Raw genomic sequence first — 26,071 nt, 5'->3', positions numbered from 1 at the left:
ATCATATTTTGAAATACATAGCGTCTTAACAACCTAATTGAGCTCTTGTGTAAAAGCATCATAGCCACCTATCTTCTCTGTCATTTCCTCTTCGGTTCAGTCAAACCAGGAATGTGCCGCCACATTCTCTGTGCTCATGTAAACACCATAATCTGAATATGATCACAAGCCTCATAAACTGGATATTCATGAACATGTGAACACACTTGTTTGTGAATGTGCAGAGATCTCAGCTTCTCAAAATATAGATATGCTGATATAACTTAAAAAATGCAATTCACAAAGAAGAATTCACAAGGAACACAGGCCAAGCCTTAGTTTCTTTGTTTTTAATTCAATTATTGCTTTTGTTATATATTATATAAAAATATATTGTATATGTTCAGTTTAACTTTTACAAAGAAAAGGAAATGTGCACTGTTCTGCAATTTATAACTCAGAAATAATCATTCTTTCATTTGAAAAAGAAAAGAGAAGAGAATAGCCTATATATTTTGTAGATTTGATCATTTTTTTTACAAACATCGTATTGTTAACTCAGTATAGTGAATCAAATCCAATCGTGAGTTCAGTCATTGTCATAAAAGCAGTTCACATATCTGTTGTCAGAGTCTGCACAGGGGAGAGATCAGAGCCCCTGCCCCTCAAAAGGTCTCCGTACGGCCCTACACCACACATTGCTACCTGCTCTGTAGGAAACACTGCAGTGCGACACACTGGTTTAGCGCTAAGGTTTGCTACCGTCTTAATTTATCATTTTATAGTTACTACCATGTTTTGCTATATCATGCAGAATTTATTGCACGAGCATGACCATTGGGACAAACATGGCATGGAGCCCTCTGAAATTAAGTTGCATGGGAATATTTTATATGCTTTTGGCAAGTGGCGACCACTAGTTTACAGCCCTAAATATCTTTAATAAAAATAATACCAATAATTTTAAATTATAATAATAACCTTGTGGCATTACTTTCAGAATTTCACTTTTCATCTTATTTTGTTCAACTGATAAATGGGTCTGTGTTGAAAAATAGATTCATACTTAAAAACAGGATGGAAAAATGCCCAGTTGTGGTATCAGTAGCAAAACGTGTATTGTTACCTTCAAAACCTTTTGAAACCGTATTTTCAGTCACAGAAGGAAAAGAAACATTTAGAAAAGGAGAAAATATTAAGTAGTTTTACTATATGAATACCAGTGACAAAATTATTTTTTCTTTTTAAAGAATCTTAAGAATTAGCCCCATAAAAGATGATCAAAGCTGTAAAGCCAAGCAGTAATGCAAGGTCAAGTTTCTTACTTCCAAAGGTGGGCGCTGATGTGCTGCTCTAGCATGCTGCTGAGAGCTGACCTCAGGTGATGAAGTCTCCTGTCAAACGTGTAGATGCCGTGACCCAACGCATGGCTGCCAAATGAACATATCTGGAGAGAGAAGGCTTGTTGTAAATGTGTTACAGGCAAATGTTTGTTTTGTGTGTTCTTTGCATGACTGGAGCTTTTTACAAGCATGTTCTGTTATTTGAAAATGCTTAATGCCAATTCAAGCAACTTTAAAAAAAATTTAAAAACTGCACTCTCCTTAAAAGTCCTCAAGCCGAAATATCAAAGATTTGGCCAGCTTTAATACATAATGTAATGTCTGAATTCACTAGTGCCCCTTTCCTATAATTGTTTAACCTAAGTACAAAGTGCTCACCGCTAGAGGTCTGGGATATGTAGCAGAAGATGAGAACTCAACGGGCTCCTTGGGTCCTTCTGCCTCACTTTCATCACTGGAGATTCGACCATGGACGAGAGGTGAAGGGGCTTGGAGACTTTCCTCCTCCTGACGCTGTTTCTCCTCCTCTGGGTTGCTCTCTGATACAGCCATAGGTCGACTGGAAAAAAAAAATCAACTTTTCTCTTCTTTTTTTAGTTAATATACAATAATATACCAAACCTTCTCTCTATTGGAAGGAAAGGGTGCGGAGGGGTATTGCAGTGATTGGTGATTTTAAAAATATCAGGACCTCAAACCCTTCAATGAATTACATGCCCAATTTAAATTGGAATCAAAGCATCCATCCATCCATCTTCAACCACTTGTCCCTATCGGAATGAAAGCAATTAAAAAAAAAAACCTCAGCCCCTCCAAACTGCAGAGACTCCTCTTTTATTATTTCAAGCTATGGTAAGGGCCTGAAGCATCACTTTACTACTCAATGTTATTGCAGAAATATAGATCTACTGGTTCCTTGAAGAATTACATTTACAGAAAATGAATGGGCCAACATCCTGCGTTATATCAAGTGCATGTCACGTAATGTTCACAATAGGTTAATTGTTAATGAAGCTTAAAAGTGATCCCAGGTGCTGAAAATGCCCTGACAAAGACGCATTAACTCATGTCTTATGGTACTGCTCTAAGGTACAGGGTTCTTTTTCCAACTTCGTTCGGTGTTTCACTATGGGAATCGCCTTGGCGTGACCAACTATGGAAGCTCCAATGACACAACGTCTGTCTATGACAGACAGGTCAAACTGTGCAGGGGTCACGCCCCCTCATACTACCACAGATGACCGGCCCCTCCTAAATCATTCTCGCTTTCTTCCCATGAAGAATCCTTGTAAGCTCCCTCAGCTTATCTAGGCTAGCTTGGCTATCTGCTCAACTGTGAGCCATTTGGCTGAACCACTCAGGCTTGAGCGATGCACAGAATGCAGAGGTTATGGACGCAGCATACGACCCCACCAAAGGTCTTTTCGGTCCAGCTCTGGAAAAGATGCGGGAGACTAGCACTCTCAGAAAAAAAGAAGGTGAAGCCTTTGACCTCTGCCTGCCCCGGAAACAAATCCCTCAAGCCCCCTCTGTTCCAAGGGCGGGCTATGCCGCTGCGGCCGCAGCAGCAAGGGGGAGACAGGGTGGTGCAGGACCACAGAGACAGGCAGCTGTTACGCAGTCTAACCCTCCTGCAAAGAAGAGGGGAAGGGAGATGCAACAAAGCCCTGCAGTTTGTTGTTCAGAGACCCTGGTAGGTTCCAGTTCTCCAGGTGTGGGCTCTCATTTTCTCTCCCTTCATGTTCATGGAGAAGAGACTCAGGGGCAACGAGTAACACAGTGTCACCAAGTACTTCCACAGTGTTCCAAAATAAAACATGCACTTTCGCAGCCAGGCCCAGAGCTAAGGGCGAAGTGCTTTCCCCAAAACAAAATAAAAACCAAAGACTGTCATGGCCTTTTAGTCCCTGCAGGGGGAGCTTGCGCTCCTCAGGAGGGAGACATCTCCCTCCGGCTACCGGGCGTGACGTCACTGCAGTGCGACTACAGGGGCCCACTACCCGTCTGTGCAGACCACTGGCGCGCATGCGCAGTTCACCCATGGTTTCTGTCCACTATTTCACAAGGGTACAGGCTTCAGTTCGCCATGAAACCACCCAGAATCAACAGTGTGTTAGATTCAGTGGTCAGGGGAGACTCAGCACGTGTCTTAGAGGACGGAATAACGTCCCTGTTACACAAACACCCCTACACAAACAAGCTATCAGAGCGGTCCCGAGCGCGGAGGCTCAGCGAGGGTTTTACTCCCGTTACTTTCTCATTCCGAAGAAGGGGAGCTCATCCCTCCGTCACATTTTAGATCTCCGTGTGTTAAACAAACACCTATGAAAATACACATTAAGGATGTTGACACACAGGGTGCTTTGTCGATCTATTCGTCCGGGAGACTGATTTGTAATGATCGATCTCTTGGACGCCTTTCACCTTGCCATCTATCCTGCACACAGGAAGTTTCTCAGGTTTGCTTATCAGGGCAAAGCCTACGAATACCAAGCAATCCCGTTCGTGCTGTCATTAGCCCCAAAGGGTGTTCAGCAAGTGTGTGGAGGCGGTTCTGTCTCCGTTACGGAACAGCAGCATCAGAATATTTTCGTACATAGACGACTATCTCATATGCTCCCACTCTGGGGAGCAGGCAGTCAAAGATTCCGCTACGGTGATAAATCACCGACCTTCTGTCCCGAGGGGACCCCCTGTACGGAGAATGGACTCTCCACCCACAGGTGGTAGAGCAGCTCTGGCAGAAATACGGCCAGGCAGCCGTAGATCTCTTCGCCTCGCAGGAAAACGCTCAGTGTCCACTGTTTTCCTCCATGTCTGACATAAATGCACCTCTGGGTGTGGATGCTCTGGCCCACCCGTGGCCGAGAGGGCTGCTACATGCATTGTTAAACGAAAAGAATACAAACTTTTACTGCGGCTCAACAACAACTTTATTCGCCATCCCCGTTCCCAACTAACACAACAACTGTCTTTTCAACCCCTACATCCGGTCCCTTCACAATAAAGGTTATCTTTTCCATACTGGTTGATATTTGTTTAACTGAATATATTAGAACAGTGCAACAGTACACAGTAAGTTAACAAACTCACTGTCCTTTAAAAAAAAAAAAATTAAACCAATGTACTCCTAGTATGCAACTGGAGCCCTATTAACATATTTTTAACACGCACATACACATTCTTGTTTAAAACAGATGTACCACAACATTGATGACATAAATCATAACATACCACCTAAAAAAAAATAACTGTGTGTTTGTTTGGACGTTTAATCAAGTTCCCATTGTCCATCATTAAGTGCCTTCAGTTGCTGTAGAGCCGAAGCTCCTTTCTTTGTGAGACAGTCCGCAAGTTGTTCTCTTGTGCTGTACCAAAGGACCCGCTCAACCTTTTTGGTTTGAATAAGTTCTTTGATGCTGCTTATCTCCAGATGCAATCTTTTTTCAGTGACTGACTTTGTAGACTGCAGTGCGTCTACCAGTGAATGATTGTCTGTGACAGGTTATTTTTGTGGGTTGTACAACATTACCAACAGTCAGTTCAGAAAAGAGTGTAGACAGAAAGATGGCATTGTCAATCCCATCCGACATTGCCAATGTTTCACCTGCAAGTGTACTGCGAACAACCCTCTTGACTCTCTTTGACTGCCCAGCAAGAGGTGAGAATTTTCCACTCTCCCCCATTAGGAAGATAAGGTGTCCTCCCTGAGTGCCTCCATCTGAGAGATTTCCAAATGAGGTATCACTGAACACGATCAGCCAAAGTGTATTATCACTACCTAAATGTTGGAAGTTCAGAACTACCTTCTTGGACTTCAATTTACACACTATTCTGTTTGCTTCATGAATAGTCTGTACAGTAGCCTTTTTTAGTCCTGACGCCAAGTTGCTAGCATCAAACATTACATCTGGCCTGCTCTGTCTTGCAACCCAAAGAATTTGGCCAATCTTAGATCTGAGCTGATCCTTTTCTTTCTCATTTAGGGGCAAGTCTTGTTCCACAGCTCGTGAATGGTCCATATGTATTGGCTGCAAATGCTGAATGTAGTTGTCCTGGTGTACTTGCACTCCTTTGTTAACAGCCCCAAAGTCCATCCCTACATAACAGAAGCTCCCATGCTCTTCACGCCCCACTTAAGGCAGATTTGAGCTGAGGTATCACTGTTGAGGAGAAATTTTGTTTGCCTCCCCATATGAAGTCATCCACATGGCAGGCCAGAACTCCAGTGACAGTACAGTCCTGATCTAGCCAATAGAAAACAGCTGGATCAACTTGAGACACTTTTCCTCCTGCTGTGAGTACTATTTCTTTTACTCTGTTGTACCAGTATAGGGAGGCATCAGCCAGACCATAGACACACTTGTTGAGTTTCCATAACATCCCTTTGCTCTCAGCTTCAGGTGGTGGCCTAATATAAATGTCCCGTGATAGCTGCATTCCCTGTAGGAATGCTGACTTTATGTCCATAGAGTTAATTGTCCACTGTCTTTGACAGATCACTGCCACAAGCAGCCGAAGAGACTCAGTAGCACATGTTGGAGAATCCTTTTGTAGCTCTGATGCTTCTAACTCCTCAAAACTCCGAGCAACAAGTCGTGCTTTGGGTACTGGCCCAGTGGGTGACTCTTTGAGAGTGCACACCCATCTGGTGGAAATGCACTTCTGTCCCTCATCTCTAACTTCCTCAAACACATTATTATGGTGCCAGTTTTTTTATTTCCTGGCATTTTGCTGAGTCAAATGAGACATCTTTAATTACAAATATGTCCTCACATATATCTGGGGTAGTCGTCTCAGTAACATGGGTTTCAACCTTAAGATCATCTACTCTCGACATATCGGCTGACTCGGTCGTCCCTGCAACATCACTAGGTTCAATATACTTTAAGTTGTACCAGTGTTTGTATTTACCTGTGGCTTTTCCTGCACGCCCTACAACTTTAGCGGTGTGTAAAATACCACTGTCTTTGTATTTCACAGTTTGTCCTGCCTTCAGACTGAGATCTGTTACATGCTCTATGTCACTTGTGAGATTTTCTTCTTCATTCTGCCCCCCTGTGGTCATTTCTGCAGGGTCTTTTTGCATGAACCTTTGTTGCACCTGTGGACCAGTGTGTTCTGTGTTATTTCCATTATTATCATCAATGTCCTGTCCTTGTTCAAAGTCTGTGTCATTGTCAACGTCATCCTCTGTGACATGTTGCTTCATGTTTGCTGCATTCACTTTTCTCAGTCTGAGATGATGTACCCGGATGCAGGTTCCTCCATGTCTGACAAATACCACAGCACCATCCTGACCGATGACGACTCCTGGCCCTTTCCACTCATGGCAGTCCACTCGCTTATAGTACACTTTGTCTCCAGCTTCTTATTTTTCATCTGTATTACGTGTTTGTTTTCTCAGCGCTCTACGTATTCTTTCTGAACACTCTGCTTCTGTGAAAGCTTTTCTTAATGCATGTAATGCAGAGATGTGTTTTGCTACCCATTCACTTTTTGTTGTGCCCTTTAAAGCTGGGGGTTTATCAGTGAGCACAGAGGGCAGGTTGGGATTTTGTCCAGAAAACCAACTGATGAGGACTGTAGCCATGCACATTTTGCATGGTATTCTTTGCCGTGAGGGCCCAGTCCATAGCAGTGCTCCAGTCACAACCATTGCTTTCCTTTACTTTCATTATGGTCTCAGTAAGCGTTTGATTGTGTCCCTCCAGAAGTCCATTACTCCATGGGCTGTAGGCAGCTGTTGTCTTAGAGCCTGCTCACACTGTCCTTTTGGCTGCGGCCAAAACCGTTTTTTCAGCTAAAGCCTAGTACCTTTAAGCAGTGTGAGTGGACCCGCTCCGCGCTCAACTGCGGCCAGCGGACCGTCCACGGCCCGCTTGAAAGAGGTGGGCTTTAGCGGAGCCATTTGCACATGTACGAGCACGAGCGTGCGCACTTGTACGAGCACGAGCACGAGCCCTACGGTAGTAGCGTTATGTCCGCCTGTTCGGACATGTAAATAGAAGGACGGACCATGCGCGGACATTTAACAACAACAACAATGGCGGTGAAAGGTTCACGTTGGTGTGGTGCAGAGGTGGAGTGTTTACTGCAGATTTGGTCGGATGAAAATATTCAAAAACAGTCGACAAGACGCACAAAAACTCCGAGGTCTATGGAAAGATTTGTAAACAAAGCCACACACACGCGATCAATGTGTGTGACGTGTTACGGCGTGATGGCGTATGGACAGCAAGAAGCATTGGCAGTGTGAGTACAAACGGGGCTGGGGCGCGGGGGGGAGAGGGAGGGGGGACAAGTACCCTAAAGTCCGGGTCTCGGTCCGGGAGGACAGTGTGAGTACGCTCTCAATCTCTATGTTAAAGTTCTCCGCCATATCTCTCACTTCATCATTGTTAAACTCTCCTCCGTTATCGCTGAATAGCTTCTGAGGTGGGCCATGCACACTTATCCAGTCATGGACAAAGTGTTTCACTATTTCTGAAGACTTCTTTGTGGTCAAAAAGCTGCCTGCACTAAATCGTGTGAACTGATCAATGATGTGGAGATACCACACACCTGGTATAAGTTCATGCAGATCTACAGCCACCGTCTCATTGTACTGAGATGCCAGTGGTAGACCGACAGCAGGCTTGGGTGCAGTCTTACTGTATCTTTGACATACATCACATTCACTTACAATTTTTTGCAGGATGCTGTGGCAGTGTGTATCGTTGTTTCCTGAGCTCTTTAGCAGCCGCTGTAACCTGTAAGCAGAAGCATGACCAAACTGTTTGTGCAGTTTCAGCAAGGTTTTTTGTTTTGTCACTGAACTCGTTTGCTCTGTGACTGCTCCTTTTTTCATACTCTTCCTTTTCTTCTGATGAAGTTTCATTTTCTGCAGTTGTCAACACATGTTCATCACACTGAATACTATTGTTTTTGTTGTTCATAAGGTTTACACAGTAATGACCAGAGCTTGTAAAGTCAAGTCTTACAGGTTTGTTGAACATCACTGCTCCGTCATTTTCCATATCTAGTATTGTCCCTGCTGTTTTCATTGAGTCCTTACTTAAAAGTAATGGAATGTCAGCTGGGACGACATCAGTTTCAATGTAACATCCAGTCTCTCCGATTTTTGCAGGAATTTTTTACTTTTTTGTGGAATGTATCACTTTTCCATCTCCAAATCTGAAGGGTCTTTGACTGTGTGTCTCTGTTTTCTTTATCTCATTTAACTCTCTCTCGCTTAGCTTAGTGATGTAGCTATCCAGCCATTGTTGACCACATACCGTCCGTGTGCATGCAGTGTCAATAATAGCTGAACCAAAACACTCTGTCACAAAGATTTCTGCTGCAGAGGGTAACTCTTTTGTGTACAGAGTGATATTGCACTCCTCAACTTGACCATTTACACGGTCCTCGGTTAACTTGACTTGCTCACTTTTATGTGGACAGTTCTTGGCCCAGTGAAATGTGGACTGACACACAGCACACTTTGATCTCCTGCCATACCTGTCCAGTGGGTTTGTGCCAGACAACGGTGCTCTCTGTTGATCCTTTTGTGGCCATGACTTGCCTCTCTCTCGTCTCTGCTCCGCGATATATACCGTTTCTTGGTTAATTCCCATGCTGGATGCACCAGCCGGATTACCGCCAAATATCCTCTTCAGTGCTGACTTCATTGATGCAAAAGTAAGATCTGTGCATGCTGTAAGGGCTAACTGTCGGTCTTTTGTGTCCAAACATGCAGTATCCAACAGTTTAAAAGCCAAAACAGCATCAGGAAGTTCCATCTTGTACTTGCGCATCCGAGAGTAACGTTGTTCAAAGTCTATCATGTAGTCCGCCATAGACGTACTGCCGTCTCTCTTAACCCGGTCGAAGCTTGAATACACATCATATGTTCGGTCTTTTTCTTCTTTAAGAAACAAATTGTCAAGTTTGTCTAACAAAGTCTTCATACCGGTATCTTCATTTAAGTTGTCTGCCGGTATCTCCATCCCCGTTTCCCTTGCTCTCCCGGACAGCGCCAAAACAACTGCAAGCGCTTGCTTGTCTTTGTCGAGCTCCGTGACTCTGGTCCAAATAGCAACTTCATTCTTCCAGCTTTCATACGGCTTTCCCTCGTCGAAGCCGGGAGGTACTTTGTAGTTACTAACCATCCTCTGCTACCAATGTTAAACGAAAAGAATGCAAACTTTTACTGCGGCTCAACAACAACTTTATTCGCCATCTTGGCCCGCTCCCAACTAACACAACAACCGTCTTTTCAACCCCTACATCCGGTCCCTTCACAATAAAGGTTCCTTCACAATAAAGGTTATCTTTTCCATACTGGTTGATATTTGTTTAACTGAATATATTAGAACAGTGCAACAGTACACAGTAAGTTAAAATGCATTCCCACCTCTCAGCCTGATCTCCCCTACTCTGGTGAGGGAGCAGGGCTTGTTGCTAATCCTGATAGCGCCACGATGGTCATCCAGGCATTGGGTAGCGGAAATAGTTCAGCTACTAGCAGGCGAGCCATCGCCTCTCCCCATACGCAGGGACCTTCTGTCCCAGGCACGTGGAGAGATCTACCACCCTCATCAAGATCGCATAGCTCTTTGGGCTTGGCCCGTGAGAGGTGGAACCTGAACATTGCAGGCCTGCATTGCCACCATTCAGAGTGCAAGGGCCCCGTCCACTCGCTCTCTTTAGAGTGGTAAGTGGCGGGTTTTTGAGGAATGGCGCGTCTCTAAGCACACCATTCCTTGTCAGTGCTCGGTGGTTGACCTGTTGTGTTTCCTGCAGGAATTAGTAGATAAGGGAAAGGCCTTCTCTACAATTAAAGTATACCTAGCGGCCATCTCAGCTTGTCATGTGGGCTTCGGAGAGAAGCCGGTGGGGCAGCATCCTTTAGTTGGTCGCTTCATGAAGGGTGCACGCCGCAAGCTTCCAGTTTCCAGGCCACTGGTTCCTTTGTGGGACCTGTCAGTTGTGTTGGATGCCCTCTCTCGGCACCCGTTGGAGCCCATAGAGGCAGTGAAGATGAAGTTTGTTTCTCTTAAAACAGTGTTGCTCTTTGCCTTGACCACAGCAAAGCGTGTGAGTGATATGCAGGCCTTTTCCATCCGCCCGTCCTGCCTGCAGTTTGCACCAGGAGTCACTTCCTGGGGATTATTCAGGGGAGTGTCTGTAAGGGACATCTGTGTTGCGGCGAGCTGGGCTACGCCTCACACTTTTGTTAAGTTTTACAGGCTGGATGTCACTGGACCTTCTTTGGCACAGGCTGTGCGGCGGGCTAACACGTCAGGGTCCCTGTAATAGTAACTTCCCAGCTCTGCTTTATTTATGGCTGCGGAAGATTGCATGCAATCCGGGAGGCATCTATATCTCCCATAGTGAAACACCTCACTCTGTTATCAAAGAACCGAGCTTACGTTAAGTAACCCAAAGTTTTTGGTCATCAGTTCATGACTGTATCCAGAAAAGTGTTGGTCAGGAAGTTCACTTTTGCATTTGCTTATTCCTGTTGGGGGATCCGTCCCCCCCTGACTGATACAACTTCTCTATATATATTGTTATCATGCTGGGTAGGAAAGTGCTTGGTCAACAAAGGAAGTCAGTCACGGACTGGCATAATCTATTTGCTAAGGTGGCAGTGTATGTGTTCTTCTGTTTGGAGTTTTCATGTTCTCCCCGTGCCTGCGGGTTCTCTGGCTTCCTCCAACAGTCCAAAGACATGCATGTGTTAGGTTAATTGATGACACTAAACTGCCTGTGTGAATGTGAGTGTGAATGGTTGTCTGTCTCTGTTTGTCTCTATGTGCCCTGTGATAGACTGGCGTCCTGTCCAGGGTGTACCCTGCCTCACGCCCGATGTCAGCTGGGATCGGCTCCAGCCAGCCGCGACCCCGACAAGGACAAGCGGTTGAAGATGGATAAATGGAGTTTAGTTGCATTGTAATTGTTTCTTTTTTGCCTGTTAATTGTCTTAGTTGGCAGTTTTAGTTAGTCATCTCACTGATGGTCTCAAAACGTCTTTAAAAAAAAAAAAAGAAAATGTACTCGTCCTCCTCATCCTCTTTTTGTTCTGTTGCAACAATATGCCGCCACATTTTATTTTTCTTCTCGTTTTTTATTTTGAAAGTCCAATAAAACAGCGGGGCTTGATCAGCAACAAAGGCTTGGCTAGCTGATTGGTCAACAACACTTGTGTTGTCTGTGTGTCTTATTGGCTAAACGGCAACGTGGCAGGTAGATTGGAGTCTGAACTGGTGTCCTGGAGTCACTGGAATAACATCAGAGTTGTCGGCCTACCTGAATCGGGGGGGCGGGGTATTAGGTATTAGTATAATACCTAATACTATTGGTTTCCAAAGGAACTCTGGGAGATGAAGTCCCAGAGACTCGCCTGCAGTTACATCTTACTCCCAAAGCGGACGCTAGACCCTCGTATCTTAATTCTCACGGAGTACAACTAATTAGTGGATGTATAGTGAATTTTACAATGAAACCCACGGAGAAATTACTTTTGCATTACTGCTACAAAAGTCATGTGAGGGGGACACCAGTTCTGAGCACTTAAAACATAATTTATGTGGTTTTTGCTCTTTACAGCTATTGCTGTTTGGCTGGTAAATTGATTGTATGAGCACTACAACAAAAATAAATACTGTCACAAAGTTAGTTCAGATTAAGATTAGACTGTGAATAGGAAGAAGACAGGAACATTTTTTATTTAAATCAACTACAAGAACACTTTAGGAACACTAAAATACATGGAGGTAGATTAACTTTATAAATTAACTAGGCGTGGAACGGTTTCTTAAAAAAATCTGTCTCGTTCAGTACGCTTGTCACGGTTCGTTTAAACGTTCGGTTTATGAGGTGCAACGTAGCGTAAGCCTTCATGACCACTGTCCTTTCTCATATCCGTCTCAGCGAGTCAAATACCGGCACGCTGGTTGACTTGCTCCCCGAGCTCCCTGTAGGCGGGCGGCCACAACGCTACGCTCACTCTCGCTACGCTCTTCTTCGTGAGTTTCTGAATCATCTTGGCAACAGCTCGCTAAGCTCCACTCTGTTGTTGTTTTCAATTGTTTCTGTCTGGTTAAATCTGTGGTTAAATTACCACCGCAATGTCTCTTTCTACTCTGAAAAAAGGAAAAGTTGTCACAGAAAACCGTTAGTTCACCAGAGAATGGACAGAGAAGTTTTAGATTCTGTCCCTGTGAAGCCTGTGTTTACTCTGCAGCCATAGCTGAGTGTAAAGAGGAGAAGTTAATAAAGCATTTTCAGAAAAATCATGCTAATTTCAACACCACTTTTCCACTGAACTGTAAAAAATACTGCATTAATGTTACTTAACTTTTTGTCAGTCTTGTTTTTGATGAATAAACTAATGTTTCATATGTGCTTGTAAGCCCGGTAAAGTAACTACTAACTGAAGTTATCCGATAAATGTAGTGGAGTAAAAAGTAAAATATTTCCACTGATTTGTAGTGGAGTAGAAGTATAAAGTAGCATGGAAATAAAATACTCAAGTAAAGGAGAAGAGCCTCAAACTTGTACGTTAGTCCAATAATTGAGTGTAAACCTCTAGTTCGCAGGTTTGTTCATTTAATAAGGATAGTTTTTGACAAGCTTGTTGCACTTTGAGGCCTATGGCTACTATTTATATTGATAAAATAAAGAATATATTTACTCCTATGTCGCTGCATTGTTTTACAATATCCATTAATGTGGTGCTCATATTTTTACAGCCTCTCATTTTGGATCATTTTCGTCAACCGGCTCTAATTCCACATTAACTGAACAACCCTGATGTAGCCTATTTCAGTCAGTTCAGTGATTGCAGTTTGTGCGTATTTTAGTGAAACAAAACCTATTTTCTTCATATTTTTTTTTAAAGATTTGAAAATGTAAAAGTGTTTATATTCTTACCTTTTTGCCAACTAAATATATAAAAGCGTAAATGCAGCAATGTTTCTTCTTCTGTTTCAAAATCTCACTTCACTTTCATTTAAGATTGTTACAGTAATCCATAAACAAGCTGCCTTATTATTTCAGTTTTTGCATGATTGCATGACATGTCCTTAAGAATATCTGATTACATTTTTTTAAATTATTAGGCTACAGATCTGATACAAAGTATTTTTAGAATCTAAAAGAAATAGAAAAAAAACAACCAAACTGAACCGAAAAACGTGACCCGAAAACCGTGATATGAACCGAACAGTGGATTTTGTGAACCGTTCCACCCCTAAAATTAATAGTGAGGACCAGCCTACACCTTGCTGAAAAAAATAGACAGACCAGACACTTTATTAATTCCAGCAGGAAAAGGCATTGGAGCGTTGAGTCTGTAGTTAAGCGATGACGGAGTGAGCAGTGTGCCAACTGAAAGCAGGTGATGGTCACCTTTGCACTCTGTGTAGCCATGTCTCCATGAAGCACATAACAGTGCATTCAAGAGACCGCAACATGTGACCGTGGCCATGGTCATAATGCTACTGTAAAAAACTGACCTCACAGACTCAAACTAAACTCAGAAGGACCCTGTGACTCTGTCCCAGACACTGCAAAATATTTGGTTTTGTTTTACACAAATTTGATCAAATTCATATGAAGATGAAGGATTAAAATGTCTAGAAATGCCATAGTTGCCACATATACACTTGTCACACATCACTAGCTAGATTCAGTAAAATTCACTAACCTGAAAGCAGGGAGGCTTGCCAGAGGTCTCCTGCAGTGTGGAGCCCCAGCATGTTCCCTGGGAGCCTCTGGGCTGGGGGATCGTCCAGAGTAGGAGAAGCCTCCCTCCAGGGACTGGGCTCCTTTCTCACGAACCTTAGTCTTCAGTTCTGCCACTAACTGGTCAAAATTCTTGCTGCGGCCCACCACCTTCCTCCGCTGGTGGATGGAATGGATCTGAAAAGCAGGGCACAGGACACATGCACCTCATCACCATTTTATTTTAACTGAATTAATTTCAAGTAGACGGCTAAAACTTGTATCTGGTGTTAAACAAAATGATTAACTGGTCCGCTGAGTCAGAAGTTTGGCTTCCAGCACAACATGATAAGCATTGTGATGCATAATCTGAGGGGTAAAGATGCTTTCAAACAGCACTGCTGTGACTGCTGCCCAGCAATATCAAGGTTCTGTATGTTGAACCGACTACAGCTGCTGCCTACCGCGAGTCCTACCAACAACCTGCAGCAGAGGCTACAGGTTCACCCCACTTTAAATCATAGTTACTTGTAGGTTAAAATAGAGGAAATGGAGAAGAAGAATGCATACTGAACTAATTTCTCATTTTTTACTTCTAGCTAATCATTTGAACTTCAGTCATTAGTTTTACTCTGTTAAACTTTTGTGCTCACTTGCCAACAAGTTTTCACACACTTAACTACAGAATGTTATGTTCAAGTGATACAGTTGACTTAATGTTAATATGTGGATATATTCTTTTGGTCAAATCATAACTTTTAGTTGTTTGAATTAGTGGAGTTCTCAACTATCTTTTCACATATCGCCTGGCAACTGAAGAAGTACACCCCTGGTGTACAAGTGCCCCTGGTTTGGAATCACTGCTGTAGTAAAACTGTCCATTTTACTGGCCATCATAATCATTAAAACCCCATTTTTTTTGTTAGCGCTTTAGGATTATTGCTATAACTCAAAGACATAAATACATCCTAAAGTGGCTGCTGTTCATTTTGTCAGCTCCCCGGTTCACCTGCGGGTCTCAGCTATGGGTCAGGAGACTGTTCTGTACTGAGTAAATGAAGCTGTGCCCTGGCACACAAAGGATGAATGATCATGAATGATGTTTTAAGTATTTGATCCTGTGTCCTCAATGGATTATGATTTGGCTCAGAAAATCACTTAACATATTGATTTATTTTTATATAATAACTGATTAAGAAGAAAAGCTGATTTAGTCTGTTAAATGACAGCAGAAAGTACACGACCATCACATTCCCAGCGTTATCAGTGATGTTTTCCACAAACCCAAATGAATTCCACATTAAATGAAATCAAATACAAAAAAAGAACCAGCTAATACTTTATATTATTTAAATGAGAAAAAATTCAGTCTGTCAGAAAACGAATCCATTAAATGGTTTGGCAGTGATTTACTGCACTAATTGTATAATTAGAAAAGCACATTCTAGAGGTTATATAAAGTAGAAATATTGCTATTCTAGAGCTAGAACGATACATCAATAATATTATCGGCCGATCAGAGATATGTGTATATATAAATATCAGCATATGTTTTCTGATATGCGGTGATATGAAAACCTCTTCACAGTACATAATGCAGAAAGTGATTTAGAAATGGTGTCATACTGTAGCTATTCATTGTATTTATTAATAACAAGCTGAAAAATGAGGCCTTGTTTAGATAAGTCATTTCAACTTCATGAATCAGCTCTTCGTCCATCGCGGCACTTTCAATATGCACGACAGGATAAATATAAATGGGGCACCCGTCAAAAGTTCAGCTGCAGCCAGTTAGGACAATCAAAAACATGTTCCCAAACTAATTTTATCGGACACCCGTTAGCGTCGTGTGCCGTGTGCCGTGAGGACACGGTGCTCCGTCTGCTGATCACATATATTATCCCTTGCTGAAGGGAAAACAGTCCTGCAATTTCATTTTTGAGTATCACACATTAACTTAACAGCAAACATACAGATTCCCTCAGAGACCGTTATGTGTTAGTGAGGCTACTTTACCTTCGTTAAAGAAACAGCATCAAACTATGTTTTTTTTTTATGAGCAGGCACACTGTTACAAGTCCAGTGCATTCTGTTCTTCGTTAGTTTGCTCTGTTAAAGGACATACAGTGATCTGACGTTAACATAAAGGGACATATTGTTTTATTTTTATCGATAATGTTTTGGTTTAAGAAAATAAACAATGAACTTAAATCGAAGCATTTTTGCCTATATTGTGTCTTTATATGATAACCAGACGTTCATTGGACTTTAAATATTTAAACTAATGGTGAGGAACAAACAGTCTAAAATAAGAGTGTGTTAGATGACTTGTCATTTTCATTTTCACTAAGACTATGACTAAATTTAAAATGGTTGTCAAAATAAACACTGGGTGATACGGGTCACTCATAACTGCTTCTTTGTCAAATCACATTTGAATTTTTAGCCGAGTAACTGTGCACAAAAGTACTGTATGTTAGTGATTGTTGCTGCTAGTGATGTCCAAATGAAGCTTTATGATGCATTCTCAATATACTCTTCTAGAGGAAGCTCTCTGTTCAACAAAGGCTCGAAAACACACTGAATCACCATTCACTGAGCCCTTTTCTTTAAACCAAGAGCTCCATCTAGTGAACTCAACAAATACAACTAATGCTTCATGAAGCTTCATTTGGACATCACTACCGTACGTACTTAAAGTAAAGTTTCGGCGTAAAATCGTCCCATGGTCTTTTTCAGCAAATACACTCATCAAATAAGTCATCAAGACAATTTTTTTTGTGTAAAAACTGTTAACAGAGAAATCCTGGAGAGTCGCTAACAGCCTGACGTGGCTAACACTGATTAGCTCGGGCAGTACAGTGAAGGCATTCAAACGTCTTTTTTAACCACTAATATTGCTGAAAATAACACCAAACCTCTGCAGTAGCATAAGAAGAGTCCTTACAGAAAACAAAGCAGCAAAACCATAGTTAGTGAACCCAGAGTTTATTAAAAGAGTGTTTTAAAGACTTACCTACTGGCCCCTGTACCAGCTCCTCTCATAGTTAAGTCCATTCAAGTGGATGGAAAGTCAAAGCCAAAGTCAATCCAAAAGGAAGGAGCCCGTTGGTGCTTTTAGTTCACTTTAAGTTCAAAGAGCCCTTCCTAGCAGGGTGCGCTTTGCAAGCTCACAATTTTTCCCCTGCACATGCACTTCACCTCCACTGCTACAACTCCCTCCTAGGGGAAACACTGCATTTGATTCCCATCCTCATGCATCAACATTTTTTAAATTAATCAAATTAATGGAAATTATGCTATACACCTATGGGAGAATTTGGGGCCACATGTTAAGCAGAACTTTCCCCCAGCATCGTCTAAACACCAAATTAACGTATATCTTATTGAAGAATGATGTTCATCCCTCCAGTAGAGTCCACACACGCTGTTCCAGAGGCTTAACTAAAAATGTTGATTGAAAAATTTACACTACTATATACTCTATAGCAGTGGTTCTTAACCTTGTTGGAGGTACCGAACCCCACCAGTTTCATATGCGCATTCACCGAACCCTTCTTCAGTGAAAAATAAAATGTGATTTTTTTCAAATTCAAGACATAGGTATATGTTTTTTTAACTGGTGCACAAAATGAACCGTGCATGAATATCACCTTGTTCAAAGAACAAAACCAACACAGTGCATGAACTCACAACAAATTACATACCTGCAAATCAGTGTGACTGCTGTTGCCTTTGAGAGACCAGTTCAGATATGCGTGTCTTCACCTTGGCAAAGTGTTTTTATGTCCAGCATCCTCGAAAAGGATTGCTCGGAAAGATATGTTGTAACAAATGGTATAAAAAAATTCCAGGGCTTTCTTAGCAATAACTGGATACTTCTCCATTTGTTGACATCAAAAAGTTGAGAGCGTTGTTCTGAAGAGTTGTTGTTGAACCTGGCTCTGCTGAATTTCAATGATTTCGTCGAAGTATTCATCATTGACATATGCTGTCTCAACAGCAAACGTGAACGGCTGTCTCACCCATGCTGGATATGACTCTCTTGTAGGGAAGTATCCGTCTAGAGAGTTTGCAAGCTCATCTAAGTGCGTAGCAATTGTTTGCTTCATTTCCATGGGTACATAATTTTGTCTCCGATTCCAGACACATCTTCGATCTTACTGACACAGTCGTCCAGAAGGGGAAAGTTTGCGAAGTTATTGTTCTCTGTTCGTCGTTTCCATAACGGTAGCTTTTTTTGAAAAACCTTCAGGTTTTCTTCCGCTTCCATGATGTTAACTCCACCACCCTGCATCTGCTGATTGAGATGATTGAGAGCTGCAAATATATCAGCCATGTATGCTAAAATGAGAATGAACTCAGAATTTTTGAAGCAATCTGCATGACAATGTTGGTGCTCTTGCAAAAACAGGGCTAATTCCACACGCATGGCAAAAACACGATTCAGCACCTGTCCCCGGGATAACCACCGAACATTAGAATGGTACAGAAGTACCTCAAATTCAGAGCCCATTTCTTTACACAGCTCACTGAAGATGCGGTGCCTCAGAGCACTATTTTGCACATAGTTCACACATTCCACTACAGTTTTTAATACTTCTACCAATTTTTGGAGGCAAGGTTTTTGTTGCCAACGCATGCCTGTGCAGAAAACAATGCGTAACAATGATGTGTGGTGCATCGGCTTTTACTGGCGTGCCAAAACCAGACTTTCTTCCCAGCATGACTGGAGCTCCGTCCGTACAAACTGCAGAAACCATATCCCAGGAAAGATTGTTGTCTCTGAAGAAGTCATCCACAAGCTTCTTCACATCGGCTGCCTTAGTTGTTGTTGTAAGAGGCTTACAAAATAAAAATTCTTCTTTTATAATGTCGTATTTCACATAGCGTACAAAAACAGCAAGCTGGCTTAGATTAGAAACATCTTTGGACACGTCGAGTTGAAGGCTGAATTTTGCCGGGCTTGAAATCAGATCTGCGACTACTTGAGCCAAGATGTCTTTACTCATATACTCTATTCTGTCGCTGATGGTGTCATTTGAAAGAGGAATTTGGGATAATTTACCTTCGGCCGCTGTTCAGAGTATCAGATTTGCCATCTTTAACGCAGCTGGTTTTATGAGTGTTTCACCAATGGTGTGTGGCTTGCCCTGCTTTGCGATCAAGTAAGCAGGAGGAACGTTTTGTTAATGGGTACACATCCAAAAGCAGGCAGAGTGGCCTTTTCATCGAATCTGGCTCTCTTCACCTTGAATTCAGCAAGCGTTGTGTTCTTGTATTCCCCATCTCCATGCAGCTTCAAGAAGTGTTCCTTTAGTTTTGCCGGTGCGAGACTAGAGTTGCTCAACTTGGCATTGCAAATCATGCAAATAGGACGCTGGGTCCCATCACGTTCGGTGATACATGTGAATCCATGTTGTACATATTCGTCCGACCACTTTCTTTTTTTTGCTCAACATAGTTAGTATGGATAAAAATATCAAGAAAGAAATCACAAGACGTACTACCACGACAGTCACACGTTGAATTGACACAATGAGTCGGGTGTGTCTTGACCTCCGCGGCGGAGGCTCCGCCGAACCCCTGAGACCGACTCACCATCTGTCCTCTGTGTCCAAGATTTGGACATTGTCCACTTACACCTCAAGGAGAAAGCCCAATCCTTTGATGACAACAATGTCCAAATCTTGGACAGAGAGGACAGATGGTTTGAAAGAGGAGTAAAAGAAGCCATCTATGTAAAAGTAGAAAAACCATCGCTAAACAGAGGAGGAGGGCTGAGACAGCCACTTATCTCCAATTTACAATGCAGCCCTTTCATTTCTTCAGGAGATTCAACAATCTAACCTCAAAGAACAACTGTTCACAAATGGCCTCCTGTGACCCCAATGACTGTCGATCAGACTCAATAGAGCACTAACGAAGTAGAAACCTACTTCCCACCAAAGGCTGCCACTGTAACGACGGCCGTTGGCACTTGGAGCACAAAGGGTTTCAGTGACATCATCGGCCTTGTGAGAGGTTTAATACCTGGATCTCACACCAGTTAGTTGGACCAGTCACAGCCTGGTCAGATGCGTACATGAACAGATGAAGCCTCTTGGATGAGAGGTGAAACGTCTTCCTAGACAAATAACCAAGTCCAGTTGCTTTTGACTGAAATTGCTTTGAGGATAACGATGACCTGGACGAACATTCACAGGCATATTGACATTGAAAAAGAATCATCAGTGCATCTCTCGAAAAAATATTGACGGTATTTCCCTGGGATCTAACAAGCATGATTGACAATAATAAAGAACATTAGCATGCAGATAAAAGGGCACTCCTTGTTAAAGTTAATATTATCCAGGGGATGTTAGTCCTCATAGTAGCCATTTCATTGTAGTGAGGGCATTTCATTGTATAAATTGAGCTGTTGCGACCTCTAGGATAATCACAGCCTCATGAAACTTTACAACCACAAACTAGAGACATAGAGCATTCAGAGGGTGGATGCTCTATCTTTGGCCCATGAACAAATGTAGTTAATGAGCCTTGAAGTAGGGTGAGTCTTAGGGGTGTGTGTGTGTGTGTGTGTGTGTGTGTGTGTGTGTGTGTGTGTGTGTGTGTGTGTGTGTGTGTGTGTGTGTGTGTGTGTGTGTGTGTGTGTGTGTGTGTGTGTAGCTTACATTGCATGTCAGGAGGCGAGTGCAGACCTTCTTCCTGTCAGGGTCAAGGACGCCGCAGTGTTTGTCCAAGTCACACTCCCTCTCTGAAGAAACAGAGAGAGCACCTCAGATCTACCCCCACATAGTGTTTTCAATATCACCAACAAACAAAACGTACAACAAAACAGCGTGTGTTTCAGCTGTGGTTTACACGTATAACCACAACTTGGGGCGTCGTTTTAGATTCAAGTCGATTTTCATCTGTTTTACATGCATAACTTCAGTGACTGTGCATAAGCTTGCAGTGCTGCCAAAATGTGAGTGACTACACGCGCAGTCTGTGAAGGCTCAGAATTTATTTTAAAAAGGAGAGAATTACTGCCTCACGGTTGTATGTCTCCACCAGTAAAGTCATCAAATTGTGGTTTACATCCACGTCTGTCGAGACATGTATAACATATGTAGCAAGGACTGAAGAAATGTTTTGGCAAAATGAAAAGTTATCACTATATTGACAGGCAGCAGTCTCCACAGGCTGGTCAGGAAGGCCAGTTAGATGATCAGGATGGAACTGGATAGTGTGGAGGCAGTGGCAGAGAGGATGAGGAGGGAAAGCCATCTTGGACAACCGTTCTCACCCTCTCCACAACAACCAGTGGCAGACTTGCAGCTTGTTGCGGAGAGAAGGATAAAGGAGATCAAAGCCTGGGAGTTGTTCCTCATCCAAGTCAAGGGTCTCAGGATAGAGGATGATGTTTGCTGCACCGATTGTAAAGCCTCTTGAGGCAATTTTTCTATTTGTGATATAAGGGCACACTCACATTGTCCATCCGTACCGTGCCCCGTGCTTTAGGGTACTTGTCCCCCCCCTGCCTCTCCCCCCGCGGCCCAGGCCTGTTTGTACTCACACTGCCTGGGCCTCGGCAGAATGCTTCTTGCTGCCTATACGTCATCACGCCGTAACACGTCACACGCATTGATGACATCATCGCGATACGTTTCTTTGTTTACAAATCTTTCCATAGACCTCAGAGTTTTGCGCGTTTTTTAATATTTTCATCTGACCAAATCTGCAGTAAACACTCCACCTCCACATCACACCAACGTGAACCTTTCACCGCCATTGTTTTAAATGTCTGTGCATGGTCCCTCCTTCTTTTTTCTATGTCCCGACAGGCGCACATAAAATGACGTCAGAACCGCCGTAGGCCTCATGCTCGTACATGTGCACACGTGCTTTACAAAAGCCCGCCTCTCCTAAGCGGGCCATGGACTGCAAGCGGGCCGCAGCTAGGCGCGGTACGGTTGGACTCACACTGGTCAAACGAACTAGACTTTAGCCGTGAAACATGCTTGGGCACGGTACAGCTAGACAGTGTGGGTGCGCCCTAAGAATACATAAATAAAACTGATGTGACATAACTGTCCACATTTGTTTTTCTTGTTCTGCTGTATGTCTATGAGTGTGTAAGTCCATTGAGAGAATAAAAAATCTGATTCAACAGATGTTAATGGACGAGTGAGTGCACCGTTCACATCTATCTCCATTTCTGAGCATGACCTGAGGACTGCTGTCAAGTGTGTGAACACCAGGAAAGCAGCAGGAACAGACAGTATCACTGGATGGGTCATCAGACTATGATGTGCTGACCAATCAGTGCCAGTTGTTTACAACGATATTCAACCTGTCACTGGCTCAGTCTGTCATGCCACGTGCCTCAAGTCCACCATCTTTACTGTGACCAAGAAAACAAGAACAACCTACCTGAATGACTGGCTTTTGGTGAGAGAGTTTTTGATAAGTAATGCATTCATAACAAATGCACATCTACAGCTGTCCACACTTCCAACTGCAGTGTATAAGTGAATAGCACTCTAAAACTGTGGAGCACCAATTTTATATTATGTAGCTTCAGTAATGATTAGTAGCACCAAATAATATTCAAAAGAGGTCTGGTTGGGAACCCATAGGTTCATGGATATTTCTCCTATTTGCCTAAAATATGACCAATGCATTTCGACTGTAGATAAGTCAATTTCACAGGATGGCGTGCTTCTGCTCCCAGGCAGAAAATGTCTCAGTTTCAGATAAATATTAATCCCTAATAGGACGGGCAAAAATAATGCCTCCAGCCACAGTTGTCATCTGCGTTTAATGAAACTGCAAAGCAGGGATACAGAAAGCCGAAAAAGCAGGGCCATGGTACATGCACACACCCATACCCGCTAGATTAAATTTGAAATATGAACAGGATTAGGCATAAGTTTACTTTGTGATTGTCAAAACAACAAAACAAAAAAATAATGTTGTTGTGATAACTTTCCAGAGTTGCTAAATCCTGCTCCATCGTTTTACAACAACTCTTTTCCTCTTAGAGTCCCACTCCAAACATGTGTTATAATAATAAAACAATACTCTAATATGATTCATATTTTGTTTAACATGGATTTCCCACATAGAAAGTACAAAAAACTCAGAGATGGAGATGAAAAGCTCATTTGCTGTTTCTGCCTACCCGGCATCGGTCAGATCTATACTCAGATGAATGGACTATGGAATATGTTGTCACTAAAATGGTGGACTCGCAGACGTATTAGAATGCTAAGTGTAGTTAGCATCTTTTATTAGTTTCTATTGTTTGTTAGCCTGTTAGCTTGTTTATCTTGTAACTGTCAGTGGCTGACAGCTGTAATGGCAGCGTGTTTTCTCTCTGTACTGACAGTTGGATCTGAGCTGGAGGTTTCAGGTTTCCTTGATGGTGTTGTGTTGAAGTTTTTCCCCCTTCGAATAGCGATTCACATATCGGACAGCGATTAGTTCATTTACTCGTGATGTTCCACCTAACGCTTGCCCTAATACATTTGAATCTCAGAGCTCAGTGCACAGACATATCCTCCTTCAGGAGAGGAATGTGAAAACACCTTTCTAGTGACAAAATCTGCTCAGATTCAAGTGACAATAATTAATGTGAGACATTTCAGAGGACATAAACAGAACCAAAACAGATTTTTGAGTGGAAGGGTAGTGAAGTCGGTGACTTTCAAAGAGAAAGTTTGTCCGGCCGGTCGGTGGGGCTTAGTTTTGGCTCGACTTGGTCACAAATGTTCTAATATTACAGCTAAACACCAATAAAATATGTTTCTGAAAAGTCTTTATGAGAGAAATATGCAATAAAGTAAGAGAATATTTAGTCATATTTGATCAGCACTACGTAGTTTAACAGTTTGATTGGAGTCCATGAGCAGTCATTGAGACTGTATTAGAGACTCTTCAGCTCTTATAGGTCATTTTAGGTAGGGCGCGGTGGGATCTAAGGTAGCAGCTGTTTGTCAACAGAATGGAAAGATGGCATACTCCGCGGCTTCATCGAGCAGTACCGATGCGCTCCTGTCTCAAAAAATAGCAAGTGCTCCATCACCTGCTGGATATGGTTGAAAAATAGAGCCACCTGGATGACAAGAAATACGGCGAGAGTGAGAGTGTTTTGCATGTGATACACTGCAGCTGTAAAGAAAGTGACTGTGTTCCTGTTTCTATGCAGAACTGTGTTGCACAGACATGTCGTCGTACAAATTGTGCCAATAGAAAAGAAAAAGAGGAAAGGGAAGATGACAACTGTCCTGACACTGACAGTGAGGACAAGAAGTGTCCTTAGTTCAACACTGACATCAAAAGGTTTCTGGTGTACACTCCATCCAAATTATTACTACCGTATTTTTGCGACTATAAGGCGCATATAAACGTCTTTTTTTTTCCTCAAAATGTGCGGCGCGCCCTATAGTGCGGCGCGCCCTATGTGTGTTGTTAATGTGGACGTTGTTGAGACCACCGTGAGAACTTTAAAGGGGGAAGTGTGGGCGTGGATTGTGTATAAAAGAACAGGTATGTGCTTTATGCAGAACATTGTTGTCTTAACAACCCTGAAAATGGCAAAGAGACACGCCTATGAAGCACAGTTTAAACTGAAGGCTATCAGCTATGCAGAGGAACATGGAAATCGAGCAGCCGCGAGAGAATTCAAGATTAATGAATGGATGGTTCGCAAGTGGAGGAAGATGGAAAACGAACTCCAACAGGTGAAGAAGACGCTGCTGAGTTTCCGCGGACATAAGGCGAGGTGGTCCGAGTTGGAGGAAAGACTCGAGCGGTGGATCATCGAGCAAAGAACGAGTGGGGCGAATGTTTCGACGGTCACTGTTCGACTAAAAGCAGTAACGCTGGCGGAAGAAATGAAAATTGAACATTTTCAAGGAGGTCCGTCGTGGTGCTTTCGTTTTATGAAACGGTGCCATTTTTCCATCCGGACCAGGACTACAGTAGCGCAGCAACGTCCGGCAGATTATAATGAAAAGCTGGCGAGCTTCCACTCCTACTGCAGCAAACACATCACTGACAAACGCATCCAGCCAAGCCACATCACCAACATGGACGAGGTGCCGCTCACTTTCGACATCCCGGTGAATCCCACGGTGGAGAAGAAGGGGACAAGAACGGTAGCGATACGCACAGTGGGGTATGAAAAAGCGTTGTTTACTGTTGTGCTTGGCTGCCACGCAAATGGACAGAAACTGGCGCCTATGGTGATTTTTAAGAGAAAGACTTTGCCTAAAGAGACTTTTCCAGCTGGAGTCGTTATTAAGGCAAATGAAAAGGGCTGGATGGATGAGGAGATGATGAAAGAGTGGCTGAGGGAGGTGTATGTAAGGAGACCAGGTGTTTTTTTCCACGCATCACCATCGCTGTTAATCTGTGACTCCATGCGTGCCCATCTCACAGCCGATGTGAAAAACAAGGTGGAACAAATGAACGCTGTGCTTGCTGTTATTCCGGGAGGTCTGACAAAGGAACTTCAACCGCTCGACATCGGTGTGAACCGGCCGTTCAAAGTAAGGCTGCGAGCGGCGTGGGAGCGATGGATGACCGACGGAGACCACAGTTTCACGAAAAGTTGAAGGCAGCGCCGGGCAAGTTACGCCACAGTTTGCGGATGGATTGTAGATGCTTGGGCTAACGTGTCTGCTGGCACTGTTGTTCGAGCTTTCGCAAAAGCCGGCATCATTTCCGAGGAGCCGCACGGCACGGAAAGTGACTCTGACAGCGAAGAAGGGGAAACTGGCATGTCTGATTTAGCGCAGCTGTTTAATTCAGAAACAGAGGATGATGACTTCGATGGGTTTGATTAATACTTTGTAATAAATACATGTAATAAATACACGAATAAAGCACAAACATACTCAGTTTTGCTCCCGCTCTATTTTTAAATACGCAGTAGAGGTATTTAAACGTAGTAGAGGATATGTACCGGTATATAAAACCCGCGCCCTATAATCCGGTGCGCCTTATGTGTGTGTTAAATACAGTAATGGCACACATAACTGAGACTG

The 26,071-nt window shown here is 43.0% G+C and overlaps 1 protein-coding gene across 2 annotated transcripts in view; it reads right to left on the bottom strand.

The window, feature by feature from the left end:
- atxn7l2a (ataxin 7-like 2a) overlaps nucleotides 1-26,071 on the bottom strand; it is a gene marked incomplete at its 5' end in the record, with an annotated part of 54,662 nt that overhangs the window by 8,017 nt on the left and 20,574 nt on the right. For both annotated transcript variants that reach the window (XM_083938807.1, XM_083938806.1), the window contains 4 exons: nucleotides 1,305-1,426; nucleotides 1,701-1,881; nucleotides 14,017-14,231; nucleotides 20,708-20,790. In XM_083938807.1, coding sequence (XP_083794933.1) covers nucleotides 1,305-1,426; nucleotides 1,701-1,881; nucleotides 14,017-14,231; nucleotides 20,708-20,790 — 601 coding nt within the window. The remainder of the gene's footprint in view (nucleotides 1-1,304; nucleotides 1,427-1,700; nucleotides 1,882-14,016; nucleotides 14,232-20,707; nucleotides 20,791-26,071) is intronic.

Source organism: Echiichthys vipera, assembly GCF_963691815.1.
Source record: "Echiichthys vipera genome assembly, chromosome: X".
Classification (NCBI taxonomy): Eukaryota; Metazoa; Chordata; class Actinopteri; order Perciformes; family Trachinidae; genus Echiichthys; species Echiichthys vipera.
This window is presented reverse-complemented; position numbering and strand designations above follow the sequence as displayed.